The sequence below is a fragment of the Melanerpes formicivorus genome, unplaced genomic scaffold (assembly GCF_026170545.1).
Source record: "Melanerpes formicivorus ecotype bairdi unplaced genomic scaffold, bMelFor1.0.p_v2 SCAF_34, whole genome shotgun sequence".
NCBI classification, from domain to species: Eukaryota; Metazoa; Chordata; class Aves; order Piciformes; family Picidae; genus Melanerpes; species Melanerpes formicivorus.
In genome coordinates this window covers 5,283,511-5,308,153 of record NW_027142386.1, presented here as the reverse complement: position 1 = coordinate 5,308,153, position 24,643 = coordinate 5,283,511, and the positions used below count along the sequence as shown (strand labels likewise).

Below are 24,643 nucleotides of genomic sequence, written 5' to 3'. Positions count from 1 at the left end.
GACCTCAGAGCTGCCTGCCAGGACCTGAAGGGATACTGCAGGAAGGCTGCAGAGAGTCTTTTGCTGAGGGTGTCTAGAGCCAGGCCAAGGGGGAATGGTTTGGAGCTGAGGCAGAGCAGGGTTAGAGTGGAGCTGAGGAAGAAGCTCTTCAGTGTGAGGGTGGTGAGAGTCTGGCCCAGGCTGCCCAGGGAGGCTGTGGCTGCCTCCTGCCTGGGGGTGTTGAAGGCCAGGCTGGATGAGGCCTTGAGCAGCTGAGTGGAGCTGAGAGGTGTCCCTGCCCATGGCAGGGGTTTGGAGGAGATGATCTCTGAGGTCCATTCCAGCCTGAGCCATCTGAGCAGTGTTGGAGGTGCTGTCTGCCCAGCTCTAGCACCTTCAGCTTCTGTTCAGCTCCTCTTCATGGATGGAATGGGTTGGGCTGGAAGGGAGCTCAAAGCTCAGCCAGCTCCAGCCCCCTGCCATGGGCAGGGACACCTCCCACCAGCCCAGGCTGCTCAAGGCCTCATCCAGCCTGGCCTTCAGCACCTCCAGGGGAGAGGCAGCCACAGCCTCCCTGGGCAGCCTGTGCCAGGCTCTCCCCAGCCTCACTCTCAACAATTTCTGCCTCATCTCCAGTCCCAATCTGTCCTCCTCAAGCTTTGATCCATTCCCCTTTGCCCTGTCGCTCCCAGCCCTTGTCAAAAGCCCCTCCAGCTCTCCTGTAGCCCCCTTCAGGTGCTGAAGGCTTCTCTAAGGTCTCCTGCAAAGGCTAACAAAGATCTCCTGTGGGTGAGGATGTCCTCAGCTGCCCTAGGGCACCATGGCCAGCTGCTGAGTCGCTGCCCTCTGGTGCCTGAGTGCCGATGTGGAGCTGTGCAGGTGCTCCCTTGGCACACTGGGCAGGAGGCACTGAGCCCAGCACCTCACTAACCTTCTCTTTTCTTGTATCCTCCCCCTCCTGCTCTCTGCTGCCTTCCTCCTCTTCCTGCTTAACCCAGAGAAACTGATTGAGGGCCTGAAATCTCCTGAGCCTGCGCTGCTGCTGCCCGAGCTGCTGCCCCTGGCTGACCCCTTCGGTAGCACCTCAGACACTGGCAATGGTAAACAGGACCCCAGGGGCCTCCTCCCCCTGCCCTGCCCTGCCCTGCATGGTACTGGGGTGCCCTCCACTGGGCTGGAAACTGGCCACTGGTGCTGCTCAGGTGCAGCCTGCCAGGAAGCTATGGATGGTGCTGAGCTGGATCTGCCTCTGCTGCAGTGGAGCCTTGGTGCTCGAGGGCCAGGCTTGCTGCCCTGGCCTGCCTGTGCCTGCTGTCTGCTGCTGGCCTTGAGAAGCTCCTTGGGTGAAGGAGAACAAACTCCTTTCATTCCTGCTTGCTGTGTACCCACAGCCCAGGCTCTGGCCAGCACCCTCAGCACCTTGAGGGCAGCCTTGCCTTCCCCATGGGTCATATCCTGAGCATGCCCCTGCTGGGCTGGCAGGAGCCCAGCTGCAGCAGGCTCCAGAGCTGTAGTCAGGCTTGGAGCTCCTTGCTGGGCACTAAGCACTGCAGGCTGCAGAGAGTTGCAGTCAGCTGCTTTGGTGGGGTTGGGGCCCAGGCAGGGACCCCTGGCTGGCTGCTTGCAGCCTTGTGGCTTTGGTTAGGAAGGTTGGGAGTGAGGCACCTCAGGACTAGGAAGGGTTTCTGCCTTTTGCAACTTGTGGCAGTTGTCTGAATGCTCTTAGGGAATGGTCCTGCAGACCACAGCCCCACAGCCTGCTGTGCCACCAGAAACACTGCTGCAGCTCCCAGGCTGACCCACAGGCCTGGGCTGCTCCCAGCATTTGAGCAAGCAGAGCCACACAGTGGGTTGGGTTGGGAGGAATCTCAAAGCTCAGCCAGCTCCAAGCCCCTGCCATGGGCAGGGACACCTCCACCAGCCCAGGCTGCTCCAGGCCTCAGCCAGCCTGGCCTGGAGCCCCTCCAGGCAGGAGGCAGCCACAGCCTCCTGGGCAGCCTGTGCCAGGCTCTCCCCAGCCTCACTCTCACTCACTTCTTCAGTCTCAATCTGCCCTCTTCAGGCTTCCCTCCTCTCCTGTCACTCCCAGCCCCTGTTTCAGTTTGGGCTGCACCAAGTCAATCAAACACAGAACTACCCCAACCCAACCCCCCCCCCACCACTGCCTTCCCTGGCCCTCCCCTGGCAGGGCTCTGACTGCAGGCTCTTGGAGCCAGCACACACAGTCACCAAAGGCTTCAGACAGCTGCCACTGCACTTCCTGCTCTGTTCTGCCAAACTAACCTCTGGCTTCTTCTCTGCCCTGCTGCTGTGCCCCCGTGGAAAGGAAAAGCTGAGGTGGCTGTGGAGAGCCTGATCCCGGGGCTGGAGGCTCCGCTGCCCCAGCGCCTGGCGTCCCAGAGCGAGTCCCTCGCCTCCAACAGGACAGGTTGGTGAGGCAGGGGGTGCTGCAGGGGCAGGGCTGTGCCAGGCTGCTGTGGGCAGTGGAGACTGCCAAGCACAGCCTGGCTGAGCCTGGACACCTCTGTGGCAGCTGGGCTTGCTCCTGTGTGTCCTGGCAGCGGAGGCTGCGCGGTCGCTGCTGCCTGCATCCTTGTGGAGAAGGCTGCTGCACTGCTGCAGCGCTCCCCAGCCCCTGCCCATGCTCTGGTGGAGCAGCCACTGCCTTCTCTCTGTGCTGCTGGCCTGTGGCAGGAAGCAACTTATGGCCCTTTTACTGTAGGGCCTTGGTCTGGCCACATCCACAGCAGATTCATGGGATGGGTTGGGTTGAGAAGGGAGCTCAAAGCTCAGCCAGCTCCCACCCCCTGCCATGGGCAGGGACACCTCCCACCAGCCCAGGCTGCTCAGGGCCTCACCCAGCCTGGCCTTCAACACCTCCAGGCAGGAGGCAGCCACAGCCTCCCTGGGCAGCCTGTGCCAGGCTCTCCCCACCCTCACTCTCAACAATTTCTTCCTCCTCTCCAGTCTCACTCTCCCCTCTCCCAGCTCACAGCCATTGTCCCTCAGCCTGGCATTCCCAGCCCTTGCCAAAAGTCCCTCCCCAGCTCTCCTGGAGCCCTTCAGGTCCTGGAAGGCTGTTCTGAGGTCTCCACAGAGCCTTCCCTTCTTGGGACTTGATATCTCTACATGGCCAGAGCACTGCCAGAGGGTCCCTGCCCACCCTTCCCTGCCCCTCTTGTGTCACTGCTGTGGGGTTCCCCTGTTGCCTGCTCAGCTTTAGGTCACCCCCAGCCTGTGCTGTGCATGGCTTGGAGGTGTTGGGAGCCCCTCTGCCCTTGCAGAGCAGCGAGGAACCTTTGCCATCAGACAGGGGCAGCCTCTGTGCTGGCTTTGCTGCCCAGCTCTTTGTGCCCTGAGTGGGGACAGGAAGGTATCCATGAGGGCTAACTCTTTGTGTCTGTTCCACGCTGCCTCTGGCTGCTGCTCTGGATCCAGACTCACTCACTGGGGAGGATTCACTGCTTGACTGTTCTCTGCTTTCTAACCCTGCTGCTGACCTCTTGGATGAGTTTGCTCCTGTAGCTTTCACAGCTCAGCCTCACAAAGGTAAACTCTCCCTCCCTCCCTGAGCTCTCCCTCCCTCCCTGAACTGTCTCTCCCTTCCTCCTCAAGCTCTCCCTCCCTGCCTCTGCTCTCCCTCTCCCTCTGCTCTCCCTCTCCCTCTGCTCTCCCTCTCCCTCTGCTCTCCCTCTCCCTCTGCTCTCCCTCTCCCTCTGCTCTCCCTCTCCCTCTGCTCTCCCTCTCCCTCTGCTCTCCCTCTCCCTCTGCTCTCCCTCCCTTCCCTATGCTCTCCCTTCCTCCTCAAGCTCTCTCTCCCTCCTCAAGCTCTCTCTCCCTCCTCATGCTCTCCCTCCCTCCCTCTGCTCTCCCTGAGCTCTCTCCCCCTCTTCCTGAGCTCTCGCTCTCCCTCCCTCCCTGAACTGTCCCTCCCTTCCTCCCTCTGCTCTCCCTTCCTCCCTCCCTGAGCTCTCCCTGAGCTCTCCCTCTCCCTCCCTCTGCTCTCCCTCCCTCCCTCCCTGAGCTCTCCCTGAGCTCTCCCTCTCCCTCCCTCTGCTCTCCCTTCCTCCCTCTGCTCTCCCTTCCTCCCTCTGCTCTCCCTTCCTCCCTCTGCTCTCCCTTCCTCCCTCTGCTCTCCCTTCCTCCCTCTGCTCTCCCTTCCTCCCTCTGCTCTCCCTTCCTCCCTCTGCTCTCCCTCCCTCCCTCTGCTCTCCCTCCTCATGCTCTCCCTCCCTCCTCGAGCTGTCCCTCTCTGTCCAACACCTCACTCCTGGGCCATGTTTTGGCTCTCCCAAAGCCAAGCTGGTTCCAGTTTGCAGCAGCAGTGCTCTGACAGGTTCTGGGAGTGGCTTTTTCCCTGTCCCCAAGCCACTGCATTCTTTCCCTGCCAGGCTGGTGAAACTCAGAGTGCAACCTGAAGTACTGAGGACAGAAGTGTTCAGCTGGACTTGTCCAGACCAAGTTTGTCCAGGATCTTCCCTGGCCCAGGGATGCAGCAGAAGGGAGAAGGGCTAAGGGGAGGTGTGAGGAGCTGGCTGTTGTGTGCAGCCCTTCCTCAGGTTCCTGAGTGGTTTGCTTTTGGCACATGGGGTTTAGGAGCTGCTTTTAGGCTGCATGGAAGGGAGCCTGAGGATCACCTCTCCCATGGGGGCAGTGCCAGCTGGGGGCAGTGCCAGCTGTGAGCAGTGTGTGTGTCCCATGGGGCAGTGCCAGCTGGGGGCAGTGCCAGCTTTGAGCAGTGTGTGTGTCCCATGGGGGCAGTGCCAGCTGGGGGCAGTGCCAGCTGTGAGCAGTGTGTGTGTCCCATGGGGGCAGTGCCAGCTGGGGGCAGTGCCAGCTGTGAGCAGTGTGTGTGTCCCATGGGGCAGTGCCAGCTGGGGGCAGTGCCAGCTGTGAGCAGTGTGTGTGTCCCATGGGGCAGTGCCAGCTGGGGGCAGTGCCAGCTGTGGGCAGTGTGTGTGTCCCATGGGGCAGTGCCAGCTGTGAGCAGTGTGTGTGTCCCATGGGGGCAGTGCCAGCTGGGGGCAGTGCCAGCTGTGAGCAGTGTGTGTGTCCCATGGGGCAGTGCCAGCTGTGGGCAGATGTCTTGCACAGGCACAGTGTGGGCAGCAGGAGCAGGGCAGGGATTGTGCCCCTGGGCTGGGCACTGGGGAGGCCACAGCTGGAAGCCTGGGGTCAGGGTTGGGCTCTGACTGCCAGAAGGACTTTGAGAGCTGGAGCAGGGACAGAGAGAGCAAGAGAGCTGGGGAAGGGTCTGGAGAGCAGGGCTGGGGAGGAGCAGCTGAGGCAGCTGGGGGGGTTGAGGTTGGAGCAGAGGAGGCTGAGGGAGAGCTCATTGCTCTCTGCACCTCCTGAGAGGAGGCTGGAGCCAGCTGGGGGTTGGGCTCTGCTCCCTCATCTCAGGTGCTAGAAGGAGAGGCAATGGCCTGGAACTGTGCCAGGGGAGGCTTAGGTTGGAGATGAGGAACAATTCCTTTGCTGCAGGAGTGGTCAGGGCCTGGCCCAGGCTGCCCAGGGAGGTGGTGGAGTCCCCATGGCTGGAGGTGCTCCAGGGCCCTGTGGCCATGGCAGCTGGGCCCTGCTTTGGTGTCCATGCTGGGGCTGGGTTGGGGTTGGGCTGGAGGCTCTCAGAGGCTTTTCCAACCCAACTCATTCTCTGCTCCTCAGTGGTTTCTTGCCTCATCTCACCACAGAGCTGTTCCCTGTCTGTCAGCTTTGGGTGAGAGCTTGCACTCTGCAGAGCAGCTGGCCAGGAAGGTTCCTTGGCAGCCCTGGCCTTGGCATGGCCTTGCCAGGCTCTCAGGAACATTTGCTGTGGGAACTGGGGACCAGATTCTGGCAGGTCCTGAGTACCCAGTGGTGATACACAGCAGAGTGGGACAGTCCCAGAGGGTCTGTCCCTGCATGCCCTGCTGTGCAGAGTGGTGGCAGTGCCTCTCACCAGCTGCCTAACTGCAGCTGACAGGGCAGGGAGGCAATGGGCAGCTCCAGAGGCCCTTTGGGTGTCTGGTTCCATCTTCAGGCATTCCAGCCCCTTAGGCTTCCTATTGCACTGCTTGCTGGAGCACCACAGGAGCTTTATCTCACACTGGAAGTTCTTCTGTGCCTTGGTTTGGGTTTTTCCAGCCCTTTTCCCCCCTCCCTGTGCCCAGGAGCTGGCAGCTGGAGAGCCAGGCTTGCCCCCTCGCCCTCTGCTGATACCTGACTGCCACTGGCTGAGGGCAGGGAATGCAGAACCCCCAGATCCCAGCATGGGGGCAGAGGGAGGAAGCTCTGGAGCTCAGCCAGCCCAAGCCCCCTGCCCCACCAGGGCACCCACAGCAGCTTGCCCAGGAGCACAGTGCCCAGGGGGGGTTGGAAGCTCTCCACACAAGGAGGCTCCACAACCCCTCTGGGCAGCCTGCTCCAGGCCCCCAGCAGCCTGACAGCAGAGAAGGAAGGGCTGCTGACACCTAAGGGCAGCTCAAGGGGAGGCTGTTGGCACAGCCCTGTCAGGCTGGGCCTGGTTCTCTCTGGCTCTCATCTCTTGCCTTGCTGCCTGGTTTGCTTCCCCCCCCACCCCCCTTCTGTATTCAATTTGCTCTCTTCACTTCTGCTCCTCCTTGCCCAAGACTTGGTTGCAGCTTCTAAATGCAGCTCTGCTCCTAACCCCTCTCTGGGATCAGGAAGCTGTTCTAACCCTTTGCAACAACCCTAACCAACCTTCTCTGCTCTCTGTGCTCCTTTACCTCTGTTTCTCCTTCCTGCTGCAGAAGATACTAACCTGATATCAGGCTTTGATGCTCCTGAGGGCTCTGAGAAAGTGACAGAAGATGAGTTTGATCCAATTCCAGTGCTGATATCCAAAAATTCCCAAGGTAAGCCAGGCTGTGGGGGTGAAAAAAGGAAAGGGAAGGAGAGCAGTGAGGAGAACTGAGCTGTGGAGCAGTGCTGCTGCAGCACACCTGAAGGAGCTGAGCTGCTCAGCTTCAGGAGCTGTCCCTGGGAGTGTTCAGGGAGCTTAGGCTGGGGTTGCTGTGGGCCTTGGAGCTCCTCCAGGCTCTTTGGGAGAAGCTTGCACATCCACAAGTACAGAGCTGCAAGCATCTTCAGAGCCCAGGCAGTCATTGCTCCCTGCCAGGCAGCACACAGAGGCCTCTGGCTCAAGTGCAGTGGAGAGCTGCATCCTCTGACCTCCTTCGGGACTGCCTGAGCCAGGAGGGGACAGCCCTTGGCTGTGGAGTTCACTTAGCATGAGGCACAAGAAAGAGAGGTGGTGGAGAGCCTCTACAGCCCTGGCAGTCCTGCTGAAGGGCAGGTTTTCCCCTTCAGATGCCTCTCAGAGGTGCTTGTGGGAACTGAGTGTGAGATGCAAGCAGTCAGTGCTCATCTCCTCTGAAGAGCTTTGAGCAGAGGCTGCTTCTCCAGCACTGCTGTGCCCTGGCTCACATCAGCCTGATCCACAGACCCACAGAATGGGTTAGGTTGGAAGGGACCTTCAAGCTCATCCAGTTCCAGCCCCCTGCCATGGGCAGGGACACCTCCCACCAGCCCAGGCTGCTCCAGGCCTCATCCAGCCTGGCCTGGAACACCCCCAGGCAGGAGGCAGCCACAGCCTCCTTGGGCAGCCTGTGCCAGGCTCTCCCCACCCTCACTCTCAGCAATTTCTTCCTCCTCTCCAGTCTCACTCTCCCCTCTCCCAGCTCAAAGCCATTGTCCCTCAGCCTGGCACTCTCAGCCCTTGTCCAAAGCTCTCCTGGAGCCCTTCAGGTCCTGGCCGGCTGCTCTGAGGTGTTCCTGGAGCCTTCTCCTCTCCAGGCTGAGCAGCCCCAGCTCTCCCAGCCTGGCCCCAGAGGAGGATCTCTGCACACACTTGCAGCATTATCTAGGCTGAGTCCAAGCAGCAGCTCTGCTCCCCTAAGGAAATCCTGGTGCTGCTCTGGGAGCTGTGCAGGGGCAGAAGCAGGAAGCCTGCTGCAGCCTGGTCACTCCCTGGGGGCTTCTCCCTGCGGTCAGGCTGTGGAGATGTTTGGATGGCAGCAGTTGCTGTGCTGGTGTGGGGCTGAAGGTATGCCCCAGGGCTCCTTTTGGGGTGATTCTGGGGGTTGGGTTTGATGGGAGTGAGCTTTCTGAGGCCCCTGCCTCCCATTCTGCTCACAGCTGCAGTGTGCAGCTGCTCTGCACCCAGTGCTGCCTGCCAGAGACTGGAGCAGCCTGCCCAGGGAGCAGCAGTTGAATCCTCATCCCTGGAGGTGTTTCAGAAAGGCAGAGCTGTGGTGCTGAGGGCCACAGTTTAGCCCCAGGCTGGGCAGAGTTAGAGAATGGTTGGGCTGGATGAGCTTGAAGGTCTTTGCCAACCAGAATGCTTCTGTGATGCTGTGGCTGCCACTCACTGAAGTCCTCAGGCAAGAGAGACTGCTCCTGCTGGAAGGCAGAGAAGCTTCCTACCAAAGCTGGGCCTAGGTAGGCTCCTTTGAGGCCTCCAGTACCAGCTCTAGAAAGGCCCCACATAGTTGAGGGGGGCTCTGAGGCAGCTGAGGGGGGCTCTGGAGCAGCTGAGGGGGGGCTCTGGAGCAGCTGAGGGGGACTCTGGGGCAGCCACCTCTGCGCAGCACCCTGCAGGCTGTGGGAGCTGCCACAGAGCCTTTAGCCAGGACAGGATTGTGCAGCCTGGGTGTGGAGTTCAAGGGAAGAGGGCTGTGAGGTGCTGGCAGCGCTGTTTCTCCCTGCAGGGGCAGGCAGGGGGCTGGGGGGTGGGCAGAGGGGGCTGCTGGGGGGTGCTGCAGGGCAGGAGCAGGGCTGGAGCTGCTTCGCTCGCCGTCTGTTCGTTCCTTCCCGGCTGGCTCTCCAGCGCCTGCCGCTGTTGTGTGTCTGTGTGTCCTGCTCAACACTGAATCCCTATCTCTCACACTTCCAGGTGGGCATTCTAGAAACAACAGTGGAAGCTCTGAGTCCAGTCTTCCCAACATAGCCAGGTCCCTGCTGCTGGTGGATCAGCTGATAGACCTGTAGCAGTGACACAGTAGCAGCAGCAGCAGCAGCAGTTCCGTCCCCACTCCTCCGCTTTCATTCCCAGAAGAGTTAACCTCCACTTGGCCTTCTTTTGGCCTTTGCTTCTTGCAGGCTAAAGAGTTTTCTTCCTTCATCTTTCTGTTCTTGGCTTTTGTTGCTTGTTTGTTTGGGGTTTTGTTTTTCCCTTCCCCTCCTTAATGAAAAGACAAAGCAGCTGCCCACAGGAGACAGTCACCAACCTTCCTGCCTCTCTTCCCAGGCCCTGGGGAAACAAACTCTGTCTCACTTCTCCAGGTGTAGCCCTCTCTAAAGCTGGTGAAAACCTGTTGTTGTTCTCCTCCACCAGGTGTAGCCCTCTCTAAACCTGCTACAAACCTGTTGTTGTTCTCCTCCACCAGGTTTAGTCCTCTCTTTCTCCTCCACCAGGTGTAGCCCTCTCTAAACCTGCTACAAACCTGTTGGTGTTCTCCTACACCAGGTCTGTAGCCCTCTCTAAAGCTGGTGAAAACCTTTGCTGATCCTCCTCCACCAGGTTTAGTCCTCTCTAAAGCTGCTACAAACCTGTTGGTGTTCTACACCAGGTTTAGTCCTCTCTAAAGCTGCTACAAACCTGTTGTTGTTCTCCTCCACCAGGTCTGTAGCCCTCTCTAAAGCTGCTACCAACCTGTTGTTGTTCTCCTCCACCAGGTGTAGCCCTCTCTAAAGCTGCTACAAACCTGTTGGTGTTCTCCTACACCAGGTCTGTAGCCCTCTCTAAAGCTGGTGAAAATCTTTGCTGATCCTCCTCCACCAGGTTTAGTCCTCTCTAAAGCTGGTACCAACCTGTTGGTGTTCTACACTAGGTTTAGTCCTCTCTACAGCTGGTACAAACCTGTTGTTCTCCTCCACCAGGTCTGTAGCCCTCTCTAAAGCTGGTACCAACCTGTTGTTCTCCTACACCAAGTCTGTAGCCCCCTCTAAAGCTGGTACCAACCTGTTGGTGTTCTCCTCCACCAGGTCTGTAGCCCCCTCTAAAGCTGGTACAAACTTCTTGTTGATCCTCCTGCCCCTGTCCTTCAGAGCCTGTGTCTAAAGGGAGCCCTGTCCCCAGCTGCCCTGCTGAGCTGCCCTGGTGTCACTGCTCCCTGTAGCTGCTGGGTGAGCCCTGCCTGCTGCTCACTCCTTCCTCCTTAGCGTAGAGTGTGAGCAACTGTGTTCTAATCCTTGTCCTTGGGTTTGGGTTTGTTCCTGGTGTTTTTGTTCTCCTGGTGAATGGGCAGGAGGAAGGGGCCAGGGGGGCTGGGAGCTGCTGCTTCTCACCTGCCAGTGTGTGCTTCAGAGGAGGAGAGAGCCCCGAGGGCCTCTGAAGCACCTTGCCTGGTTCCTCTGGTGATGGTGCATATGAAGAGTTTTCTGGACTGCCCCCAGCTCGTGGTTTGCTCTTGACTGATCCTGCTTGTGAATGAACTGCACTTCTTTGGGGGAAGAGGGGGGGAAAACCCCACCCCTCCCCCCACCAAACCTGCTGCAGCTGCAGCACAGCCCTGGGTGAAATCTGCCAGGGTTTGCACCCAGCCCCAGGGGAGCCTGGCTGCGACCTTTTGGTCTCTGTTGGGGTGGAGAGGGCACTGTGGCAGCAGCAGATGTATCTTCTGTCCATTCCTTTCTGTGTGTGACTGGAAAACAAGCCAAAAGCAAGCCCCTCCCAAGCTACTGTGAGTGGTGTATGAAGCAAATGGTCCTGCAGGTGATTGTCTCTCTCCAGCCCTGGGTTTAGCCAAGCATCAGGTACCTGCCCTGCCTTCCCCTTCTCTCTCTCATGACTCTCTAGTGCAAACCAGTTGAGTATGGAACCATTTGTGCAGTAGACAAAGATTGCTGTGGACTCTCTGGCACCCCTCAGCCTGTGTGGAACAAGCATGCCCTGGGTGCAGGTGGTTTGGAGTCGGTGCTGCTTCAGCTCCGTGGCTTCCACCTTTTCTTTGCTCGCCTCCCCTCCGCCGCGCTTAGTTTGTCACCTAGCTGGGACTCCTCCTCCTCCTCCTCCTCACTGGCTTTGTGGCCACCAAGTCTGGGATTTCTCTCTTGTGTTTGCAAGCTCTTTCTGAGCAGAAGGACTCTTCCTCCTCTGTAGTGGAATGACTAGTAGCTTCCTGCTGCCCCCGTGTACGTGTTCGTAGCCGTAGTAGTACCAAGTGCAGTTCCCCTGTGCGAAAGCCCCGACGGCTGGAATGTGTCTGTACCACCTCTGGCTCAGAAGGCAACAACTCAGAGTCTCTGACTGCTCCTCTCCTCCACTCTCTGCTCTGCCCCCACCCCACCACCACCACCACCACCACCTCCACCTCCACCACCTAGCCTAACCACCTCTGTACATAGAGCTGCCCTCGGCTGTGTCTCTGCTCTCCGCTCCCTCTTCTCTGCCGCCCTCTCCACCCCTTACTAATAAAAGTATTGCTTAAGTGTGTTGTATCCTGAGCTGTGTCCACTGCACCTTCCCAAGAGAAGCTTTACATCAGACCTCATGGAGATGACCTTTAGCCCCAAGTGTGGATAGAAGTTTATGATGATTACTGATTACTTACTTACTTAATTGATGATGCTGATGCTGATTATTTTTGTTTTATATTCCTGGAAGCACAGGCAAAAAGCTGGACTGGAACCCACGAAGCTGTGATAGATAGACAAAGCTATTGTATAGACAGAGCCTGAGATTATATGAAGAGAGAATGGATTTTACAAAGCACCACCTGCTGTATATTAGAGACAAAAGATTTCTGTCAATTAAAGTACTTTTGAAGAATGTTGCTAATGGCACTCGTTCCAAGGGCCCTGCAGAGCCTGCCCCCCGGGCTCTCAGCTCTCTCTATTAAATCAGCAGATCCCCCCCTGCTTGCTCTCTGATTGCGCTTGATTTGCCAAGCAGCCTCCTCCTGGCTGCAGGATGGGGACCCAGTGCCCTGCCAGCTGCCTTCTCAGAGGTCTCTGCCCCTGGGAGAGCCTTCCCTGCTTGCTCCTGGAAGGGATAGGAGTGGGAGAGCCCTAGGGGGCTCTTCCAGCCTTGGTGATACTGGGAATGCTGGGAAGGGCTGCAGGGAATGGGTTGGGTTGGAAAAGCCTCTGGGAGCATCCAGCCCAACCAGCAACCCAGCACCACCATGGGCACCAAACCGTGGCCCCAGCTGCCATGGCCACAGGCTCCTGGAGCACCTCCAGGGCTGGGGACTCCACCACCTCCCTGGGCAGCCTGGGCCAGGCCCTGACTGCTCTTGCAGCAAAGGAATTGTTCCTCATCTCCAGCCTAACCCTCCCCTGGTTCAATTTTAGGTCTTTTATCACCTGAGAGCAGGGAGAAGGGGAGGGGGTGTGGTGTGTGTGGTTACCTGGCCTTAGCCTCTCTTCAGGGAGCTGCAGAGAGCAATGAGGTCTCCCCTCAGCCTCCTCTTCTCCAGACTAAACTCCCTCAGCTGTTCCTCACCTGTCTTCCAGCCTCTTCCCTCAGCTTTATTGCCTTCTCTGACCCTGCTCCACCCCTTCCATGTCCTTCTTGGAGTGAGAGGCCTAAAGCTGACCCCAGGATTTGAGTTGTTTTGGGGGGTTTATTATGTGAAGCTCTCTGAGTGGCCTCCAGGCCTTGGGTTACTGCTGGTGTGCTGCTGAAATGTCAGGGGGGAGTTGTGTGATAGCTGCTGCTGGGAGGGCCCAAACTGAGCTTTCATCCAGGAGCTGCTGTGGGTCCAGCATTCCCAGAAGGGTGTCAGGATGGTTCCCTCACAGCCATGCTTGGAGCCTTGCTTGGAGCCATGGGAGAGGTTTCTGTCCCCTTTCAGGGGCTGTAGGCTCTGGTGATGCTCAGCAGTGGAATGCAGCCAGCCAGGTCCCAGCAGAGCCTTTCTGCCCTGTCTGTGCTGGTGCCTCAGGGCAGGCTGCTGGGAACCTTTCTGCCCTGAGAGGCTGGAGCTGGGGGCAGTGTTCTTGGCATGAGCTGGAGGGGTTCCCCTGCCAGGATGCTGCAAATGCAGCCACAGTGCAGGGGGCAGCTCCCAGGGGGTGCTCTGGATGCAAGAATCCCCTCTGGGTTTGGGGTGTGCAGAGGGGCAGCTGGACCTTGGATGTTGGCTCTTGCTTCACTCTGGGGGGGTCTGGGTGCTGAGCTGCCTCTGCCTTTGGAGATCTCTCTTAGCTGGGGGAGCACAAGCCTGGCCCTCAGAGGCCAGCAGGGCTGTGTTTGTGGCAGCAGTCGCTGTGTCTGCCCCTAGAGCAGAGGTGCTGCAGCTCCAGCTCAGGCTGTGCAGGTCCTCACAGGCTGCAGCATGTGGCCAGGGCTGCAGGCACAGTGCAGCCTGCTGGAGAAGCCTGAGGTGGGTGGAAGAAGCCAGTGGTGGCTTCGTGGCATCCTCTAACAGCCACAGGCGAGTGGCAGCCTGAGAGAGTCTCTGTGCAGAGCAAAGTCACTGTGGAGGAGAGTGGTGATGGCCTGAAAGCTCTGAGGGTGCTGCCTGCAGTCACTGCCCAGCACCACCTGCTCCAGCAGCTGCTTTCAAGCTGTGTTGTGTTGTTGCAGTGGAGGTTCAGCTGGGGGTCAGCAGGTCTGGGGGATCCTGGCAGACCCCAGACTCGGAGCTCAAAGGCCTCTGCCTGCAGAGCTGTCAGGCAGCTGCTCCTGCAGCCTGGCTGTGGTGGTGTGGAGGAAGGGCTTGGGGCTGGGGCTTGGGTTGCTTTGCTTTGCTTTGGGCTGGGTTTTCTTTTCCCTTCTTTGTTCCTTTTGGTATTTGATTCTCTTTTTTTTCTTTATCCAGTGTTTTCTGGTGGAGGAACTCTGGGGGGAATCCATCAGAGCTGGGGAGAGGCTGTGGGGGAGGTGTGGCTGAGCTGGGCAGTGCTGTGGTCACCACGGTGGGATGGAGCCCCCAGGGCAGGGCAGGGCTGTGCTGAGCTGTGTGGGCACTGCATGGCCAAACACAGACCTGGGGAGGAGACAAAAGAGGCTTTGTGCTGTTTGGTTTTCATTCCTGTGTCTGTAGCTGGGAGCTGTGCCCTGGGGGAGCACAGACCGTGCTCAGCAGCAGCTCAGGGCTCCCGGGGAGCAAGGCTTGGCTGCCTGGATGAGGTTGGTCTAAGGCCATAGCTGCTGTGTGAGACTCCTGCCCTGCACGGGAGAAACTCCACCTCCTGTCTTGCTCAGGCAGTGCCAGGCTGCAGCTGAGGCAGGACTCACAGCTGGCACTTGGCTGAGCGAGGGGAGGGCACCCAGCCTGCTGTTAGCTTCCAGCTGCTCAGCCCTGGCCCCAGGCTGCTGGGGTTGGCTGGGGGTTGGTGTTTCACACCTCCCCCTGGCTCACTCTGCACAGGGCCAGTGTCTGTGGCACTGAGCCCACACTGGGGCGTTCAGTTCCTTCTCTTCTGGAACTGCAGAGCTGAGAGCCCCTCCCAGCCCCAGGCAGTGCTTCCTGCTGCTCTCCAGCCACTCAGTGCTGTGGGGATGCTGACCTGTGCTGCTCTGCTGTGCTGGCTCCTCCCTGGGAGCACCCAGAGCTCTGTGGGGGTGTTTAATGGCTCTGCTTCAAGGAGTTGGAATGCAAGGGAAAGTGTCAGGGAGGAAGGAAGGGAGGGAGGAAGGAAGGGAGGGAGGAAGGAAGGAAGGGAGGGAGGAAGGAAGGGAGGGAGAGAGGGAAGGAGGGAGGGAGGGAGGGAGTGAGTCTTGTGACCCTTTAGAAATGTCAGACCTTGTCTGGGAGGGATTGTGCTGCTCTTTAGTTGTTACCAGAGCCCTGCAGCAGGCTGCTCTGAGGTGGTGGATTCTCCTCTGGAGAGATTCCAAACCCACCTGGACTCTGTGACCCTGGGCAACCTGCTGTGGGTGCCCTGCTGGAGCAGAGGGGTTGGTCTGGAGGGTCTCCAGAGGTCCCTTCCAACTGCCACCACGCTGGAATGTGTGAAAAGCTTCCTGACCTGGTGAAATCACAGAAGGTTTGGGTTGGAAGGGGCCTTAAAGATCATCCAGTTCCACCCCCCTGCCATGGGCAGGGAGAGTTACTTGGTGGAAGAGAGCTCCAGAGCCTAGGAATGCCTCTGTCTGCCCTGACCTCCTTGTTGTGGGCTGAGCTCCAGCAATGAGGTCACCTTGCTGCCTGCTCTGCTTCCTGGCAGTCCTCATCACAGGCAGAGTGAGTCTTGTTTAGCCTTCCTGGCAGCTGTTCCCGCTCCCTGCCACCTCAGTGCCCTCTTTGCCTTACAGGGTGGGAGAACTCTCTCAGCCTGCTGAGAGCCTGCTCTCTTCTCCAGGTTGCCCTCAGAGTGCCTGCAGGCTGCACTCCTGGGGTCCTGAGTGAGCAGTGGGTTTGTGCTTGCAGAAAGGCAGCCTGAGCATAGGTCAGGAATGGGTTCTGTAGTGCATGGATCTGAACCTGCAGCAGAAAACGTGCAGGGCTAGGGAGAAAGCTCAGCCCTCACCTCAAGCTTCTGAAGGGTTCTGTGGTGGAAAGCTTACAGCTGCTAGGAGCCTGCAGAGTATTTGCTGCCAAGCTGAGGGCTGCTGCCCCATCAGGCCACACAGCTGCCCCTTGGCAGTGCCCATCCTGGCACAGGCAGGTGCTGGGAGGTGCTGCATCCCTTTCTGCAGGAGGGGCGGTGAGGGCCTTGCTGTGTGACCTGGAGCAAACCAGCTGCCTGTGACAGGAGCTGAGGGCAGGGCTTCCAGCAGCAGGCACTGCCCTGGCTGTGTGAGGCTTGTCCTTCACCCTCACGCTGCCAGCAGCTTCCAGTGCCCCTATCTGCTCCCCTGCAAGGCAGCACAAAGCTGCCTCACCCCTGCCTGTGAAACCAGCCCTGGAGTGCTGCAGCCTGGCCTCTGACCTCAGACCAAAGCATCTCTCAGTGCTGGCTGCAAGCTCTGTCCTCAAAGCCGTGCAGCAGGAGCCTCTGAGGTGTTTGTCTGCAGGGGCTGGAGCTGTGGCTGCTTGTGGGGAGGTGCTGACCTCCTCTGCTGAGCTCTGACCTGCCCTGCCCTCAGGAGGGGTTGGGGTTTGGTTGCACCTCGGTGCCTAAGCAGGGCTCAGACCTTCTCTAGTGCAGGAGATGGAGATCTCCTCTCACAGCTGCTGAAGCCACCCTCTAGCTGGACCTGCACCCTGCTGTTAGCTGCAGTAGCTGCTGGCATGATGCTGCCTGCCTCGTGGGGATGCTGCCACAGCTCCTCCTGGGAGTGGCCTCCTGCTTTCAGCTGGAGGAAATGAACTGAGGAAACCAGGAAAGGAAAGGTGGCTGGGAGCAGTTCCTGTGGGGTGGTGCCTGGAAGCCAGCTCTTGTTCCTTCAGCATCACTGAAACAGCAAGAGGGTGCAGAGGCTGCTCCCCCCTCTCAGCAGGCTCCCAGACTCCGCTGTGCTTTGCTGCTGCTGTGCCTCTTTGTCTTCTTTCCAGACTGCCAGAGCCCCTTCCTCCTGGCTGTGCTGCCTGGCAGCTTTGGGTGAGCCCAGCTCTAAGCAGAGGCCAGCACCAGGCCTGAGCACTGCTCCACTTTTCCCTCCCAGGGGGCTCACAGCTCCTGTGCTGACCTTGGCAAAGGAGCAAACTGCTGCTGAGCATTTGGTGCCCTTCCCTCGATGGGCTGGGAGGGCAGGAAAGCCCTGGGCAAAGGCTTTGTTGCTGAGAAGGGAGCTGCCTGTTGTGCACATCACACACAGCTCCTGCCCCTGTGCTGAGCCCCTGTGCTGAGCCCCTGCCACCCTCCTGCCCCTCTGCCCTAGGTGCCATGGCTCGTGTGAGCCCAGGCAGCAGCTGGCACAGGGAACCCTGTGGCAGGAGGATTCTGATCAGGAGCCTTGGTGCTGCTGCCCCTGGCCCAAGCCCTGCTGTGCTGCTCCCCCCACATAAATCCCTTTTCCCTTTCCCCCTGCTGTGTTTTGGTGAGGCAACTGGTTCTGCTCTGCCCTGCTCTCCCCAAGCCTCCTGGTGAGCACCTAACCAGCCTCAGCCTCCTGGAAGAAAGCAGCACTGCCAGGGTAGCACCCCTGGAAGTCCAGAGCAGTGTCCAGGGCTGAAGCAGTGCAGAGGCTCCAGGAGAGGCAGGCAGTGTGTCTGGAGGGCCCTGCTGCATGCTGACAGCTCTCCAGCAGTGCCATCCACCCCACCCCCCCCAGTGAACAGTTGCCCAGTGAAGCCTGGCTTGGGTGCCCACTGCCTGGCTTGGGTGCCCACTGCCTGGTTTGGGTGCCCACTGCCTGGCTGCTGTGTCATTGGTTGTGACACCAAGGAGGGCCCCCTGGAGCTGCTGGAGGAGTGGTGCTTGCAGGTGGCACTGGGTGCCCAAATGCTGACCCTGGGAGAAGTTTGGGTGCCACAGCAGGGGGGGTTGGTCCTTACCTCCCTTGTCCCTCGCTCAGTGGCCACCAGCCAACCTCCTGCTGCTCCCTGCACTGCACACTGCTTAGTTCTCATCTGCCTTCTTCCTGTCCTCTTGCTAACCTGAGCCCAGGGACACCCTCCTAGCCTGCCAGTAGTTCTCTGAAGGTAAGAGATCTTCTCTTCTGTCTGTGTCGAGTCCTAAAGCAAAGCCAACCCCAGGCTGGGCTCTTGCAGCTGGAGGGGAGCAGAGCTGCAAGGCTCTCCCCACACTGAGTGCACTGACACAGAAGCAAGGCAGAGCTTTAGAGCTGTGTCAGATGCTTGGCCTGAAGGCATGGTCTGGAGTGTTCCACATCATTTGCCTTGCAGTGGTCCTCAGTGCTGCTGCTGCAGCAGCAGGAGGCAGCCAAAGCCTCAGGCCGGCCTGTGGAACGTGGATGTTGTACAGCTGGGAGGGCATCCCTCTGGATTTCAGTGGCCTGAGCATCTCCCACTGTTCCCAAGGGATGTTTCAGACACAGAGGCCATGCTAAGCTCTGTCTGTGGGTAGGGCCAGCAGTGCAGGATGCCCAAGCCTGCCCCTTTGCTGGAGCTTCACCCCAGTGTCGCCAAGTGAAAGGCTCTGTGCTGCTGGTGATTGTCGTGGGGCACAGGAGCCCTTGGGGAGCAGTGCTGAGAGTCCAGCATCTCCCATCTCTGCCTGGGCAGTGGTGTTTGTGGTGTGCCCAGGCTGTGGGGCAGTGCTGGGCTGTCTGTGGCTGTGTGTCATCAACATCTCCCCTGGCATTTGCATTTGCTTTCCGTTGTCCTCCCTCCTCTGCCCGTTCCCCATGCGTGGCGGTGGTGGTTCCAGGCTGACCAGCATGGTGGTTCTTGTGTGCTCAGCACCTTCATTCCTGCCTGAGGAGATGGAGCTTGTGGGGTTGATAACTGACTCTCCTCTCTTGCATTTGCAGGTCTGCAGAGGGACCCTGCCCTCTTCCCAGCTGTGGCTCTCGACCTCTCCAAAGGGCCTCCTGGCGGCGATGGCCTGGCTCCGTGCAGGGGGCAGCCTGAGGTGCTGGAGGGGAAAGCACAGCACGGCTCAGAGGCAGAGCTGCTGGCGAGAGATGGACCCTCCAGCAACAGCTCCTTCTACAGCAGCGAGGGAGAGGGCACAGACCAGGAGGGAGACCTTCTGGACTGCAGCGGCTCCAGGCCTCTGCTGCTGGATTCAGAAGAGGAGGAGGAAACCTGCAAGCTGTGCCCAGGCTTCCTGCAGGCTGCAGCCAAGGAGCGACGTGAGGCCTCCCGAGAAGATGCCCAGCCCCAGTCCTCCCAGCCTGGAGCAGGGGAGGTGCTGTTCCCTGCCTTCCAGTCCCACACCGGGGAGGTTTTCAACGAGCCAGACGTGTTTGCCACGGCTCCCTTCCGCAGCTCCAGGAGGGTGCCTGACGACGCGGATGTCTTCACCAAGGCTCCTTTCGTCTCCAAGGGCAGCCTGGCTGCCAGGCAGCCAGAGGAAGCAGATGTCTTTCTGAGAGCCCCTTTCACTAAAAAGAAAAGCCTGGAGGAGTTGACTTCCCAGGGTGTGGCTAAGGAGCCCTTCCCACCGCCCGTCTTCCGCAGCCCGGGAGGTGACGTCCAGCACAGGGCTGCGTTCCCAGCCGCGGCCAGAGCTCAGTATCCCTCTGCCAGCTTTGCTCAGCCAGGCAACCTCCACCCCTCCTCTGTCAGAGCTGCGGAGCCCCCAGCCCCCGGCCCTTCCCCAGGGGTGCTGCAGGAGCAGGCTGGCAGCGAGAGGAGCCAGGGAGGCCAGGGGGCGGCGCAGGAGGCCGCGCTGGGCTCCGTGCCCAACAAACCTTTCCGTCCGCAGTCCCTCTCCAAGTACTCCAGGCACTACGGCCCGGAGGATGGGCAGGGGCTGGAGGCCAAGCCCATAGCTGCTTACAAAGTGATTTCTCAGACCAACAGACAGGTGATAGCAGGATCTGTCTCCATCACCCCTTTGTCTTCCAGGACTACAGAGCTGCCCGGTGCTGACCCCTTCGCCTCTGCTCCCTTTCCTTCCAAAGTGGGGAAGCAAAAGCCTTAATCTGCTGGGGGCTGGGGGCTGGGAGCTGTGTGTGTGCCCTGCAGGACCCCACCCACCTCTTGCTGGACCTTGAACCTCTTAGTTGAGATGACTGACATAGCAATATATATATAGATATATATATATAAAAGAATGATTATTTTTGGGTCAGAACTCTCTTTGCAGTGATCTAGAGTGAAGCATTTTAAGTTATGTTAGTCTGGATGCTTGGCTCTCAGGACCTTCATATCCTCTGCAGTTGCTTCTCACCTTCCTTCTCTCCCTGTCTCTTCCCCCTTCCCACTCACATTTATGTTTGGAGATGCTTTTCCAACCCAGTCCTGGCTGGGGAAATGCATTCTCAGATCAATGAAGAGGTTTACTAATCACAGAGAGGTCAAGGAGAGGTTCATTAATCACAGGCAAAGCCAAGCAGAGGTTTATTAATCACAGAGAAAGTCAATCAGAGGTCTGTTAATCACAGACCAAGTCAAGCAGGTGCTCTGGGAAGGAAGGGATGGCAGAGGTGAAAGAGTTGCTGTGGGTTCCTGTGTCAGTGGGGCTGGGGGAGCAGGGTTGGAGGTGGCTGTTCCTGCTGCCGGTGCTGGCAAAGCTGGCAGCAGGCTGATTCTGTGCTGTGTATTTGGAGGCTGTCTGCACACCCAGCTGCAGGTTTGTGCAGCTCTGGCAGGAGCAGAGCAGAGCTGTGGCACTGCACAGGCTGTGGTTGCAGCTCCCTGCTGGGCTGCACTTGAAGTGCCTTCAGCGTCCTGCAGCTTCCCAGGCGCAGCAGCCTCGGCAGAGCTGCTCCTGGGGGGATGCTCAGGCAGAGGTTGGGGTCTGTGTTTGCTCTCTGGTTTAGTGGCAGTGTAAGGAGCCAGGATGGTGCTGCAGAGGGGAGAGCTGTGCAGTTTTACAGTGTCCAGAACACCCCTGAGTGAGAACTGTCCCAGGCACAGGGCAGGGTGGCTGTGCTGCCCCACAGACCTCTGCTGGATTCATGCTGCAGAGGCTGCAGGGCTCTGTGTCTGCAGATGCTGCCTTTGGGGTTCCTGTGGTTAAGGATGAACCTGACCAAAGTCCAGGCACACTCCTTTGGCAGCATTGGCCTGGAACAGAGTGGTGCTGGCTCAGTCACTGAGGTGGTGAACCCCAGTGTGGTGTTTGGAGGAAGAGTCACTGGCTGGCAGGAGCACAGCACTTTGCTTCTCCCTCTTCTCACTAAGCTAAGGCAGAGCTCAGGGTGAGACCTCTCATCTTCACTTTGCAGGGTGCCTGCTTGCATCACTTGTCCTGGCTCTGCTCCCTCTGGCCCTTGCAGTGTGGTCAGGGCTTCCAGACCCCCCTGTGGCAGGATGCCAGGAGCTGGTGAACCCTCCTCTGACAGCTGCAGAACAAAGCCTGCTAGGTTTGTGTCTAGGGACTTGACATCTGTGGCACAAAGTCCCCACTGAGTGCAGCAGCATGTCTCACTCCTACATGCCTTGAGGTGGCTGTTTCCCAGGGGACTCTCTTGTGCCCTGTGAGCTGGAGCCTTGTGCAGAGGGCAGTGGCAGAGTTCTGTGTTGGGCTTCTCCCATCGGTGGCTCTGAGGTGTTTGGGTGTGGGGATGCCACATTTGGGCAGGGGAACTGCTGCTGAGGTCAGGAGCTGCTGAACACAGAGCAGGTTCCTGCCTTGGTGCTTGCTGGGAATGGAAGTTTTGCTGTCACTGAGGAGCAAGGACCAGCCCCAGCTGCTCCCAGCTCACCAGGGTCACACCTGGGAGAGCTTCTGCAGCTGAAAACTGCTTCAGATTAGTTCTGTGGGGGAAAATTGCTGAGCTCCAGGACTGGCTTTGTCTGGTGTGCAAATATGAAGGCTGCTGGACCAGAGCAGAGCATTGCAGGGACTGGGGCTGGCTCCCAGCAGTGTGTGGGGAGGCTGCCTGCAAAACCCCAAGTGCTGGGAGCTGCCCAGTGAGGCCTCTGCAAGCAGGAGCTACCCACAGCTCCCTGGTTCCTTTCCCCTCCCCACACTTCCCCTCCAAACCACCTCCAGGTGCAGAGCCAAATGTTCTGCTGGATGTGCTGGGTGTGAAGCTTGCCTGGGAGGGAGAGGGAGAAGCTGGGACAGGTCTGGGGTGGGGAAGGAGAGGACTTGGAAGCAGGGAGGCTACAGGGCTTGCACAGCCTCCTTGCTGAGCCCAGGGCAGGCGGAGCAGGAGCTGGGAGCCTGCTGCCCTGCTCTGCCCCACTCACAGCTGAGCAGCAGTGGGTGGTGGTGGCTTGGGGTTTGTTCTGACCCTCCAGCAGCACCTCCTGGAAACAGAAGTGCTGTAAAGAAATGCCTGAGAGGTGTCTCCAGCACGGCTGAGGCTGCTCCTTGCTGTGTTTCTGGTCTCTTGCCTTTCACTGTGTCCCCCAGAGGTGGTTGCTGGCTCTGTTTGAAAGCTGCTGTGAGAGCAGCAAACTGTGAATCCCACGGGTCCTGAGGAGCCCCAGGGCCAGGGTCAGTTCAGCACAGGAGCTGTGCCACAGCTGTGCTGGTGGCCAGGAGGCTGCTTTTGACCTGGAGCTGTGGGATTCCCTGGGGAAGCTGCTGGAAGGGAGGTCAGGCCTCGCAGGGATGGATGTGGGGAGCAGGGAGATGCTTTGCTCCCCAGGCAGCACCTCTGCAGCAGGTGTGGGCTCAGGCCATTCCCTCTGCTAGCTGCATCCAGGTTCTCCTTCCTTTCCTGCACTTTTACTTGAGAAGCTTGCTCTTGAATCATTCTGTGAAACTTCTCCATGCCATGCCCAGCCCTCCCTCAGCTGCAGAGGCACTGCCCTGCTCCCCTCCATGCTGCCAGCAGAGCCTCTCACCTCTCCTCTTGGGGAGGTGGGGATGAGCTGCCTGGAGGTCAGACCTTGCCCCCCTGCCCTGACAGCCCAGGGAGGGAGGGAGGGAGGGGAGATGCAGCAAGGTGTGCAGCTTCTGCCCAGCCCTGACTCTGCTGGGGGCAGGCTGCACTTCCATACAGCATTTTGGCAGCTTTGAGGTTCTTGAAGCACTTTACACATGGAGCAAGCTAAGGATCCTGCCCCAGCCTCCAGCCAGGGCTTCAACGGTTTGCAGTCTTGGCCCAATCTCTGCATGTGACCTATAAAGGGAAGAGACTGCTGGCTGTGCTCAGAAGAGTGGATTTCAGTGCCTGTCACTCTCATCTGCTTCTCATTCCTATTCTGTAGCCATTCCTCCTGATCCTGCACTGCCAGCAGTGCAGCTCCAGCTGCTGGACCCTGCCTGGACGTTTCATTGCCATACTCTGAAGCTTGCTGGGTTTAATGTGTGCTTTGCCACCCCCTGGTGATCTTAATGAACTGAGACCTGGATGGCCTCAGTGCAGTGTCTGAAGTCAGTTTTCTGACTGAACCCCTGCTCTCATCTCTTTTCCAAGCTGTAAGCAATTCTGTTTGCTGCCCTGGGTCCTCCTGCTGGGCCCCAGGGCTGCAGTTATGGCTGCAGCCCTGCCCCTGGGGAAGGGGCTGCTGCTTACCCACCCCCAACCCCAGCTGGAATGCACTTCCAGTCCTTTTCAAAGGGGTTCATCAGAGCTCCTGCATGCAACAAGACAAAGCAGTTGGCTTGGCCTCTCTGTGCCTCAGAGCTGTGATGTTTGTCCAGAGCACGGAGCGGGACCAGCCCAGGGCAGTGCCCTGCACCTTCCACAGTGTCCTGGGGCTTTGCCCCATCTCTCCTCTGCCTTCCAGCCAGCTCAGCACTGCTCAGCATTTACAGCCCAGCCCCTGGCAGCCAGCAGAGGCTCAGTCTGTAATGCACACTCTGCCTGGAGCACACAGGAGGGGTTCCACCTGCAGCAGCAAAGCCCTGCAAGCAATCCTGATGCACAGCAGGTCTGCAGCAGGACTTCAGCAGGAGGCTCCACGAGACCTGGGGAATCACTGAACTCTCACTCACTCCAAAGGGGTAATCTGTACCTTTAACTCAGCTTCCACCAAAGACTCTTGTGTTGGGGAGTTGAATTCGTGTGGTGTTTGGTTTGGGGTTTTATTCCTCATGGTGTCAAGTCAAGGCCCTTCAGCATGCAGAGAGACTCCAAAGCATTTTTACTGTAGTGTCTTGACAGGGAAATCAGGTTCCAGGTCTGAAACCCCTTCCTGAGTCAGGGTCCAGGCCTGAAACCCCTTCCTGAGTCAGGTTCCAGGCCTGAAACCCCTTCCTGAGTCAGGTTCCAGGCCTGAAACCCCTGCCTGAATCAGGGTCCAGGCCTGAAACCCCTGCCTGAGTCAGGGTCCAGGCCTGAAACCCCTTTCTGAATCACGTTCCAAGTCTGAAACACCTTCCTGAATCACGTTCTCAGTCTGAATCCTGTTCCTGAATCATGTTCCAGGCCTAAAGCCTGTTCCTGAATCAGGTTCTAAGTCTGAAACCCCTTCCTGAATCACATTTCAGGCCTGAAACTCCTTCCTGAATCACATTCTAAGTCTGAATCCCATTCCTGAGCCACGTTCCAGGCCTGAACCCCCTTCCTCAGAATCCTGTTTAGGCCTCAGAGCCATTCCTGCACCCTCAGCAGCTGGGTCAGTATTAGTAAGCCTCAGCCACAGCCTGCAGTGTCCATTGCAGCAGGGTGAGCACCCTCACACACACCTGGGAGTACCTGCCTGTGAAGTTGGAGGGATGGTGATGGTTCATATTCCCTCCTCCCTCTGCCTGCAGGGATGCTGAGGGCTGGGAGCTCTGCAGGGGGATGCAGCTGGTGCAGCATCGCTGCAAGCTGGGGCCAGCACCCAAGGACCCCCCCCCAGTGTTCCTGTGTGGAGACCTCCACTCACTGTGACAAACAATCTGTGACTTGTGTCCCACGAGCAGGACATTGCTGGGGGAGCTGGGAGCTCCTCTGCCCTGCAGAGCAGGTGGAGCTGAGCCCTGCACCCCGGGTGTGCTCTGCGCTGCCTCTGTCCTCGCCAGCTGTAAACTTCTGTACGTTGCATTAAAGCTGTACCTGGTTACCACAGCCCTGCTCTGCTGCCTCTGCCTTCTGCCCTCCACAGCCACAAGAGCTCTGCTGGCTGGGTGAACTCAGCTTCCAGGGAGCTGTGCTGAGCTGGGTCTGTCCCTGCTGCTTTACCAGGCGCTTGGAAAGTCAAACTGAGCTTACTGCTCGGAGCAGAGAAGGGCCTCGGGGGTGTCAGCTGGTGACAAACTCCCCAGGAGCCCCAGAATCAGCCAGGTTGGAAAAGACCTCAGAGATCATCAAGTCCAACCTATTACCTAATACCTAACTAACACCTCCTGACAGCTAAACCATGGC

The 24,643-nt window shown here is 58.8% G+C and overlaps 1 protein-coding gene across 8 annotated transcripts in view; it reads left to right on the top strand.

The window, feature by feature from the left end:
- The window catches only part of AAK1 (AP2 associated kinase 1), a 93,730-nt gene extending 69,384 nt beyond the window's left edge, over nucleotides 1–24,346 (top strand). For 3 of the 8 annotated variants that reach the window (XM_068156528.1, XM_068156530.1, XM_068156531.1), the window contains one exon: nucleotides 18,251–24,346. In XM_068156528.1, coding sequence (XP_068012629.1) covers nucleotides 18,251–19,368 — 1,118 coding nt within the window. In that variant the 3' untranslated portion in view covers nucleotides 19,369–24,346. Of the gene's footprint in view, nucleotides 1–977; nucleotides 1,080–2,305; nucleotides 2,408–3,417; nucleotides 3,529–6,731; nucleotides 6,837–8,875; nucleotides 11,842–18,250 lie in introns of those variants that run through there. The other 5 variants (XM_068156532.1, XM_068156533.1, XM_068156534.1 and 2 more) reach the window with 3 other exon arrangements.
- The last annotated feature ends 297 nt before the right edge of the window (nucleotides 24,347–24,643 follow it).